General features: G+C 37.6%; 1 protein-coding gene across 1 annotated transcript in view; it reads left to right on the top strand.

Annotated features, from left to right (window-relative positions):
* Nucleotides 1-11,051, top strand: part of FAM189A1 (family with sequence similarity 189 member A1) — a 60,741-nt gene that overhangs the window by 38,713 nt on the left and 10,977 nt on the right. The window contains exons 6-8 of the mRNA XM_019472360.1: nt 2,238-2,398; nt 2,996-3,131; nt 10,120-10,195. Coding sequence (XP_019327905.1) covers nt 2,238-2,398; nt 2,996-3,131; nt 10,120-10,195 — 373 coding nt within the window. The remainder of the gene's footprint in view (nt 1-2,237; nt 2,399-2,995; nt 3,132-10,119; nt 10,196-11,051) is intronic.

The following is an 11,051-nucleotide window of genomic DNA, read 5'->3' as shown; positions in this document are numbered from 1 at the left end:
CCCGCTGACTGATGCCCAGCCAGTCCCCGAGCAGCAGACCCCCCAGCCAGCTTTCCCCCAGTTTATGTACTGGGCATGACGTCACATGGGATGGAATGTCCCTTTGGGCAGTTGGGGTCAGCTGTCCTGGCTGTGCCCCCTCCCAGCTTCTTGTGCACCTCCAGCCTTCTCAGTCGGTAGAACATGGGAAGCTGAAAAGTCCTTGGCTAGTGTAAGCACCGCTTAGCAACAACCAAAACATCGGTGTGTTATCAACATTGTTCTCATCCTAAATCCAAAACACAGCACTGTACCAGCTACTAGGAAGAAAATTAACTCTATCCCTGCCGAAACCAGGACAAACAGTTAATATTAATGTAATGTTACAGTTTGGGAAATGGCTGTTGAAAGATCAGGTGAATTTAGACCGAATGACTGCAAAAATGTAGTTTTGTTCTGTAAGACAAACCTGTAGAAATGTCTGATAGTACTCAGGATAACAGCATCACATCCCACATGAGAGAGTGTGCTTAACAGCATCAGACATTTTATGTAATGGAGAGAAAAATCAAGTAGATGTCATGACTCTTATTCCTGTACCATCTGTAGACAACAATGGCTGAAAGTCATTGGCTGGGTGTAAGATATAATGATATAACATATTCTGCAGAGGAGGTTCTTTATTTAATAGTTACTTGTGAAAATACCTCTAGAGAGCCGATTAGTAAGCAACTAATAGTTCCTTTTCACAAACAATTGAAATTGGTCCTCCTGATCCTCTGTTGTGTTGCATTATTACAGCTTTGACCTTTGAAACAACCTACATAGAGTGTGTTTAGTAGAATTAAGATGTAACTCAACCTTTTAAATACCAAAGACCAATATCATTTCTATGGTAATGTAAATTCAGCATAACTGCACCAAGTTAAATTTGAAAAAGTGAAAAATATAAAACTGTGACATTAAAAATTAAGGTAATTTACTTTCTATTTGCTGGATCTCCTACGCATAAGCATTTTCCCTTTTATTTCACTGCTTCTTAAGTCTTTATCATGGATTTAAACAAATAACAGCGTAATGAGACAACAGTACAAAGACATATATTCTCTTGTTCCAGTATAAAAAAGAAATGTGCCTTCAGCAAATTTTCTTAGCTCACTTGTTTTAAAAGGCAAGAGCTAAAGACCAAGTCATCTACTGATCCAAGAAAAGTGATATGACAGCAGAAGCTTGCCCAGAGAAGAAAGAACTCTTCTGTGGTTTTGGATTGTCTTTTGATCCCCTTTTATCCATGGGGACCATATAAAGCCAGGTCAAAGGTGGCTGGGTTCCATGTGGTCTGCAGAATGGTCAATATTTGTTCTTGAAGTAGTTTAAGCCTTTGCTAGAAGTCTTGTTAAGTTACAGTGTTTCTGATATCGAAGGTATCAGAATGGCATTTTGATATCACTGCTATGCTAGAAGCTGATTAGGTTCCTGTCACAAATGTTGACAGTAGTTGTCAGTATTATTACTTTTTATTATTCAGTGTGGATATTTTCGTTTTGGTTTTGAGATTTTTATATGGAATGAATGTTTTTCTTACATTCATACCAGTATTTAAAACCTTTATACCGCATTTAAGTGTGCAATGTCTGTATCACCAAACTACAAATGGCTATTAAGTATATTTTATTTTACAAGAATAATAAAGAATAGTTATAAGTGGCCCTTTTTTTGAAGTGAAAAATAGGTGGGATATTTGTAGTTGTCATATTCAAAATGTAATTAATATGTGGTAGCTTGTTTCTAGTTTGGTTTTTTTGGGGGGTGGGGTTGGTTTTTTTCTCTGTAAGCACAAGGCATTTCAGATTGGAAACAAAAACATGCAAATAGTTATTTTAGTAGTTGTATCTATTGTTCATCAATTGTTAAAATACAGCTGATTATGTAGTGCTATAATGAAATTGTATTACAACATAGAAGTATTTCTTCTATTTAATTTTAAATGTCTATGTTCTGCATCCTGAGTGACTGACTTTGAGGCACAGGCCTCTCTGTCTTTAGTAAAACCTTGTGTTATATTTTGGCAGTTTGACTCACATTCCTCACTGATCTCAGGTATTCTTATGCTTCCAGAAGTGTCTCTTTCATTTCAGTATGGATATTAGTGAAATTGGGTATTGGTCAGCATTGCTAATACTGACCTTCTATTAACATTTTTATTATTGGTCATGATGTTTCTACCATCTGAAGGAACTTGACCTGTTCGTTTTCAGTTTCTGCCACAGAGGCCGCATTCTACCAATCCTGACTGCATGACTCCCCATGGAACTATCTTGCATCAAACCCTGGATTTTGATGAGTTCATACCACCAATACCGCCTCCACCCTACTACCCGCCAGAATATACCTGCACACCAGTGATAGAGGCGCAGAGGTGATTCTTCTTCCCTGTAGTTACAGTCATCACATAGTTCTGAGCTACAGACTATGCAGCTCTTTCAAAGAATATGAAGCCAAGTAATGTCCTTCACTTACATTAGGTGCTTCTTTTCCAGAGAGATTACATACGTTTTTTGCAAACTTGTTAGGATGCACCGGGAAATATTTGTGTTAAAGCACTGCTGTAATAGAGAAGTGATTGAATTTAGCTAAGACAAGGATAACAATATCTGAACTTAAAGCAGAGATCAGCTTATGGGTAATCCTTTCACAGTCGTTAACATTATACCCTTGAAGTTGAACATGAGATTTAATTTTCTAAGGAAATCATTGCAGTTAATGCGTATTATTGTGGAGTAGTGAAGGACAATAGTGACTGCAAAACAAGCTGGTAGAGATGCGTGGCATCCAAAATGCCCTCCTGTGAGTGAGGGCTTCCTTTTGGTTGTCTAATAAATTTCTTCAGTATAATTCTTTGTAGTATATTGGCTTTGAATTCAGAGAATGCTCTACATCATTGTGGTGTTGGTAATAGTTTACCAAATAAATCCAATGCAATTTCTTAAGTGTGCTTGTTTGTATTTTTAAACAGAGGTCTCCATTTGGACTTTCCTCATTCCCCATTCAGTGCTTTATACGAAGTAACCATTAACAGCCCAGGAATGCTGTATCCAACTGAGCTGCCCCCTCCTTATGAGGCAGTGATTGGAGAGGCGCCTGCCAGTCAGGTAAGGAAAGCCAAAGGAAATTCTTTACCTAGTCTTCAAATTTTCATGATGCGAAACAATTTTAGATAAATTTAATGATCTAAAATAATTTAGGAGTTAATTGTACTTTGGGGGAACAACCATTACAAAATATTTATATTCTTTAAACACATTTTTCAGGCCATTCTCTTTAAAAGGGTTTAACTAACAAATTTTACTTAATGTGTATTCTCCTTATGTTCTTGTGCATCATTGGGCAAATGCTTATGAGAGTAGTAATATTTCAGCTGTTATCATCCATTACAAAAGTAGTACGATACTGGACTATCAGTAACAAAAACTTAGAAGAATGGATTGGAATCACCGAAGCACAGTGTTTTTCCTTATTTGAAAAGGATAATGATCTTTTAAAATGAGATTACATTTCTTAATTTCTATACGTAACAAGGAATTAAGAAGCATGTTTATTTTCTTAAAAACCCCTACAGCTGTAAAATATTTTTTATTCCAAATACTGATGATGGTGGATTTGCCTCACTTCAATATACTACTTTTAGTTGGAGCTCAGTACAACAGTCTAGGTTTAATAACGAAAAATATAACTGCGTGTCTTGCGACATGTAATGCTAATAATTTCTGTATGTTTGTGTATGTGTGTATATAGCATAGAGGTCATGGGACATTCGGTTTTGCTCTTCGTGTGATCTCAGCCAAGTTAATTACGAATTCCCATTTTAAACTCTATGTGTAGGTAGAACACGGACTTGAAAATTCCTAACATGTCTTTGAAAATCTCTGCAAATAACCTCAGATTAACAAAGTTAAAAATACACATTTGCAGTCCCCCACTTATGTCAGATTTCAGATGACGTTCTGGAAAAGTACTGGGAGCATCTGGTAATAGTGTAGGTTCTTATAACGGTATGCTCTAGTCTTGACAGGATGCCTTGAACTTGGTGCCAAATCTATGCTTTAGTAGTTGTAAGATACAGCCTCCGTAAGGAGGCTCCTGTCAGGCACCAAAGTGCTAGAAACTGATTCCTGCCTCAGTGTTACATTAGCTGATAAGAAACCATACGGAGCAAAGATTTGAATGATAAAAGGATAGGGACGTGTTCTTCCTATGAAATAGCAATGAGTAGCTCTCTATCTGTTGCTTATACTTTTGGCTGTTACAGCTTTTAATGGCTTTCCTCCGTAAGGAGGCTCTTGTGTGGGGCCCCAGTGTTCTAGACTGTTTTTTGTGTCTGTGTTTTATTTTCTGTTATGAAACCATACGGAGCAAAGATTTGAATGATAAAAGGATAGGGACGTGTTCTTCCTATGAAATAGCAATGAGTAGCTCTCTATCTGTTGCTTATACTTTTGGCTGTTACTGCTTTTAATGTCTTCTGCTGTTACATGGCAGAAGCAGTTACTCCTGAGAGTGCGTAACACCTTTATTCTGAACTTTGCGGATCCAGTATACAGACAAATATTTACATTACACTTTTTGCCTTGTTTTTTACTATACAGTGTCAACTCAACTGAAACTGGAATTATAATGTATCTGCATGTACAGCCAAAGCTAATTTGAGCAAAGTTTTGCTTTAAGTGATTTGTGATAATTGAATCAGCTGTCACAAATGGGAAAATACTTAAAATTGCTTTTAGAAACTGTAATTTCTTGCAGGGTTCAGTAAAAACTCAAGGAGTCAAACATTCTAGATACTGTTTATCAGTTGTTAATAGCGCACTGTGGAAATGTGTGTTCAGGTTGCCAAATTGGGCCCACATTACAGAGGGGAGTACTTTGCATTTCCCCAAAATATAACATTGAAAAGCTTGCTAGTGATTTTTTTCACACTGGGGGAAACCACAACTGGAACCACAAAACTAAAGAAATTATATAAATTTTTACTATTATACATAAGAAGATTATTAAGACAATTAATAAGACAAGTGTCTGAGTAAAAAAGAACGTTGAGATGCACAGTGCCTGACAAAAACGCAATTAAAAAACTCCAAGATATGCCTAACTTTGCAGCTTCTACGACTGACAAAGCAGCTTCTGACAACTCTTCTAATCCTTGCCTTGTATCATACCCTCCACCACCAGCCCCAATAAACAGGCCAAACATTGCACTACCTTTGATTTATTTGGCTATAATAAAATGAATTGGTATAAACTGCTTGTGAGTGAAGTTCTTTTCTGAACAGCAAAATTGGAGTTTCCAAGGCCATCTCCTTTCTAAAATTTTTTTTTATCCAAGTTCCATCCTTTTTCCTTTACAGTAACTCAGAGGAACCTGCAAGCCCTGGAGGAGTTGGTATTTTTCAGTGATTAAAAAAATAATTGGCAAAAGTGGTATGAATCATACATGGTATGGGGGGACAGAGAAGGATCGTATCTGTGATGAGAATTCGTACGTAGTACTAAGTCAGGTTTAGAAAAGGAAGGATCATATCTGTGATAAGAATTTGTACATAGTACTAAGTAAGGTTTAGAAAAGTGTCTATTTATATTTAAGCACAAAATCACTTTGAGCACTCTTGTAATTGGGATTACACTTTGCATGAACATTGACATCCAGCAGCACAACAGCAACAGCATATAATAAAAGTATAATTTAACAAGACATCATTTAAAGCAGCAAAGTCATGCTCTTGCAAGAAGAGCATGAGCTTTAATAAGCAGATGTATTGACCGTTATTTTTTGGCATCTGGGGTCAGTGTCAGTGCCTTGCCTATTAATCTCTGGCCACCTGGGTTCCAGAAGTGTTTGTTCTAATCACAAGTGATTTTTAATTTCTAAATGGTGATAATTATATAGTTTCTTGCCAGGAGTGAGTTTATATATGCCTGATAGTTGCTGGTTCAGAGAGCTTGTAGGAGCAAAATAACAACAGGTGCTGAGTATCAGAAGCGAAGTACATTGGCAGTGCTAACTAAAGCCTACACAGCCATTTTGTAGCCATATACTTTTCTTGACAACAAAAGCCCTAACGTATATTTTTTTGCAGTCAGTGTCCCAGTCGATCTGTAAATGGATGAATGGAGCCAAAGTCTAGGACAGTTTTAGGTCTACAAGAGAAACAAAATGGGAGTCCTAAATTGCTACATGATGCAAACGCTCCCATATAATATGCACCAAGCTACAGTACAGTATGAACTGAAATAACTAGATTTATATAAATCCCTCAAAGGCAGGCTTTGCAATGGAAATCATGGCAGAGCTTTAGCTACAGAAGTGCTTCTGGAAACCGTTATGTAATAACGTCATAATTGTAAAACCTCTTACTGAGCATCAAGCAGTAGGTTTTGTTTGTTTTTAAATGGATTGAGGTCCTTAGAATCTAATTAAATTGTATCAAATGACTCAATATTTCATGCATTTCACAGACAACAAATGTCAGTGCTAATTTAAGTGGTTGCATCTAAATAAAAATTGCTGTTGTAATCTGTGCTGATGAGGAATTCCCATTTTATGACTATGGGAAAAAAAAAAGTGTTTTTCACACTGTTTTCCATGCGAAGTATTGACTAGGATATAGAAAAGACAAGAACAAACAGATCAGGGTTCTGAGTGAATTATACCAGTGACTGTTTTATAAGGTTTACTAACCTGTAGGCTGTGCAGGCTTGTTAAAAGCATGGTTTTTCTTTCCTTCTCCTATTGATACCTTAGTGACTGTCTTTACCAGTTTTATGTCTGAGGATGTGCAAGTCAATAAGGTTTTGTTACCCTCGGCTGTGCAGGAACCTGTATGAAACCACGTGCCATCCCTATGTGACCCAAAACTCTGACCTGACTAAAAATTGTCAGTGTTATCTCCTGCAATTAAAACCATGGTTGTCCTTCCCCCAAGCAAGGAGGTTAATCAATTCCAAGTGCATATAAAATACATTCAACAATCATTCTTGTGAATGGAGAAAGAAGAAGGGAAGGAAAAGGAAAAGTTAACACATTGATCAGATAAGTTTAAATGGCTTATGTTTTGCAAATTATGGCTAGATACTGAAAAAAGTAGGAGAAGAAACCAAAATTCAAATTATATCCCTGAGTTCTTCAGCATGCCCGAAATCTTGAAATCTCTTGTTTTCCCACTATTAAGGATGCTAGTTATCAACGAGGCCCTGAAGAGATAAACCTTAAAGATGATGAGTGCTCTTCTGTATGTGGCAGATTTTATATAGAGGGGAATATTCACAGTCTTCCATTTGGTCTTAAGAAGCAATTTCTGTGTGTGTAAATTTGTCCCATCTATTTGTCATATTGTTGGGGTCTGGTTGCGGGGTTTGTTGTTTCGTTTTGGGTTTGGTTTTGTTTGTTTGTTTGTTTTTTAATTTCCAACAGTTGTAATTAGAGAAAACTATAATATAATATAGTCTGCAGTATATAAGCAAGCATCCAGAAGTTAAGCTGAGAGGCCGTGTCCTTTGATTCACATAACATTCTTAAGAGGTGACTTGTTACTATCTTGTTTATGCAACCCCGTGTCTTTAGGTATGTTGTTGCAAGGTTTTCAGCCTCTGTAGGGGCCTCTGAGATTGAGGCAGAGCCTGAGAAGGAATGTGATGTGCAGTGGATGAGCTTTTGAGTCCCTCTAAATTCCAAAGGATGTGAAAGGCTGATACAAATCTCACTGCATGGAGGAGGGTGCCGAGAACAGTTCTCTCTGTGGTTTCCCTGAGTAAAACATGAGTCCTTACCCCAGGTGAGCTGAAGGACTCTCAGTATTAACACCTAACCGCAAGGTAAAATAGTTTGTCTCCTGCCCATGTTGGAATACACCTTGGGTCTGTGGTGTGTTCTGTGCAAACTCTGTTCCAACAAGATGTCAAAGCAGAGTACTGATAGCTGCTCTGTCAAATGAGCTTAGTTGTCTTATTCCCAGGTCAAAAAATTCTGTCAACACTGTAATTGTTCCCTTTGGCAAACTAAGCAGAGGATTAAAAAAAAAAAAAAAAAAAAAGAAAGGACATGAAGATTGAACTGTCATAATCTAGAAATGTTTGTGTAATAGGAAACTGAGGTATGTAAATACAACGTATGTATTTCTTCTGCCTGTAAAATAGCGTATTTTTTTGAGATGCGTGATATTTTGATTTCAAGAATTGCTAAGCCAGCTTTTTTCACAAGCCTTAAGTTTATGCTGTATAATAATGTTATTTTAAGCTTACTAGATCAAAGCTACAGATGGTTCTTTTTTTATTAGTACAGGTTTGCCAAAACCTCAGCCTTGCACATAACTCATTTTATACGTATTAGGCCATTTTATAGGTACTAGACAATGTCACTACAGCTGCCAGGTGACTGGGAGAATGTAGAAAGTCAATAAATGTTTCAGCACAAATATTCAGCAGATATTTTCCTGTCAATGATTAAGAATTTGTGAAACCACCTAGATTTAAAAAGAACCCTAGATTTTTAAAAAGAAACAAAAAACCTTAAAACTTTATATTATTTCTTCCAAAATGTAGTTAGTCTAATTGAATTTTCTCCAGCAACAAAGAGCATTTGAGAACACTTCTTTTCCAGTTAGTTCCCAGCAGTTCCACAGTTAGTTCCCAGGAATGGTCTGCAACTCAGAGTGACACCACTAATTTTTTTCTTTACCACAGATGTGATATTCTGCTTCAATAAAGAAAGCTCCTTTAAGAAACTTCCAAGCAAATTCTTTAAAAATATGAGTGATTTCACCTTTGCTTCCCAGTCCTCTATCCATCTGTTGCTGAGTTAAAGTATTTCTGGTACTGTTCTTTGTTTAGAGTTGTATTCGCTAACCCTTAGACTTAAAATCACTTTTAAAAACGAAATTTGTATCAGAAAAAGTTTCCTGATCACTTGATCCTAGTAAGCTATGGATAGATAGATAGATAGATATTAAAAAAAATTAGTGAGCACAGTAAGTTATGCATATATATGTGTGCATTAATCTACACTGGCATGTGCACTGGAGGCTATTTCCTTAATAGCTTCAGAGTAATAGTGTCACGTTCAGTTTTTCAGAAGGCCAGATACAAATTAAGCTCTTGACAAAAAGGTTTTCACAGAGGTGACTGATGGTTATTTCTAGACTATGTCACCAACCGTAATAAGCTTTTACTAGTTAATTGTGGCCCTGCAGACAGAAGCAGATATGATGCTTTCTGCTAAAGATGGTATCAATCTCATTCCCTTGGGCTTTTCTTTTTATATTTTTCTCATTTATTGTTACCAGCTATTTATTGGAACCATTTTTTAATAATCATGTTCCGAAAGAACTGCTAAAAATCTAATGAGATTGGCAACAAGGTCCAATCCAAGGTCTATTAAAATCAGTAGAAAGAAGATTTCCTAAATTTCAGGTGTTTATGGATCAAGTCTTTCCAGCAGGACTGGTTCTGTATTTTGTTCACATGATTCTCAGAAGTGAAGGGAAGTTACCCACTTAGATCCATCCTTTCAGAAAAAAGGCGAGTCCTAGTATTATCTCCCTTCAGCAATCTCCGATAGGCTGGAGAGCACCCTGCATCGGCCACGTTGGGTGGCAGTGATGTTACAGGGCTTAAAAATACATTAGCTGTTAACATCTCAGCAAATAACCAAAGGAAAATACTGCTCTTGTGCTTGGTTTTATGGTTTTTGTTGTTCTCCATCCTATTTTAGGGTGATATAATGTGGTATAATATGGAAAAATGCAGACTGCAGAAAGAGTTTGCTTGTAATAAAACCATTAGTTTTAAGCGTTGCAGGCATTAAGTTTTGTAATGTGGCCTGCAGCCCCAGCTGCCTGTGAATTCAAGATGAATTTAGCTCATAGATTCTGGAAGAATGCATTTTTCAAGCACATTCCTTTGCCCTGCATTTGTTCCTGACCCAAAGACACTGTAAAATACTATATCTTTAATAGCTTTCAATCTGAATAGCAGCTTATATGATAGTTATTTCACATTGTCAGGTGTGTTCTTAAGATCATCAGCGCTATACTTTGTTTTGGTAAATTACAGATTACTGTGCTGTTTAATCAAACAATTTTCATTTAGGTCACTGGTACTGATCAGCGAGTATCCGATTCAAGCGTGGGTGAGAGGAACATGACCCTGGACTTCAGCACACAAGGTAATCGTAGCATTGTGTTTGTCTGCTTGAGAAAGATGTAGCAGGATTTTTGAGTGGACTTCTCCTTCTCTCCTGCCCTTCCCAATGGATAAAGAACGATTTGCTTTCAGAGCGTTCATGGCAAGAAGAGCCTTTTCACAGTCGTAAACTGATGTGGCTGGAAATGCGGAGGAGAGCGTTGCTCAACAAAGCATGCTCTATAAAGCCCTTTGAGGCAGACAGGGCAACTGTCATTTCTCTTTGGAGTCATGCACATAACTGGCAGTTTGTTTCTTGTTGTCAGCAACCATGGGTGCCCTCCTGATAGTCTACATGCCTTCTCCATATAGTAGTTTCCTGCATGGCTTCCAGAAGCCTGAATAGGAAGCTTGCTGCCTGAAGCGTAGATGTTGTGAATGCAAGTAGAGTAGCAGCACAGAGCCTGTTTGTTTAAAAGTTACTAGAATAGGCCTCCTTGCCATGTCTGTTGATATGGAGGGCTTTTTAAACATTACAGCCTCAGTGGATCACAAGATGTTGAGCAGTTAGTATGAAATAATTAGTTTAGTAAAACTTTCATTAGATACTTTTTCCACATGTCATGGTTTAACCTCAGCTGGCAACTAAGCCCCACACAGCCGCTCCCTCACTCCCCCCTGGTGGGATGGGGGAGAGAATCGGAAGGGTAAAAGTGAGAAAACTCGTGGGTTGAGATAAAGACAGTTTAATAGGTAAAGCAAAAGCCGCACACGCAAACAAAGCAAACCCAGGAATTCATTCACTGCTTCCCACGGGCAGGCAGGTGTTCAGCCGTCTCCAGGAAAGCAGGGCTCCATCACGCGTAATGGTTACTTGGGAAGACAAACGCCATCACTCC

Source organism: Aptenodytes forsteri, unplaced genomic scaffold (assembly GCF_000699145.1).
Source record: "Aptenodytes forsteri isolate BGI_AS27 unplaced genomic scaffold, ASM69914v1 Scaffold83, whole genome shotgun sequence".
Classification (NCBI taxonomy): domain Eukaryota; kingdom Metazoa; phylum Chordata; class Aves; order Sphenisciformes; family Spheniscidae; genus Aptenodytes; species Aptenodytes forsteri.
Note: the sequence above shows the minus strand (reverse complement) of the source record. Positions and strands in the feature narration are given on the sequence as shown.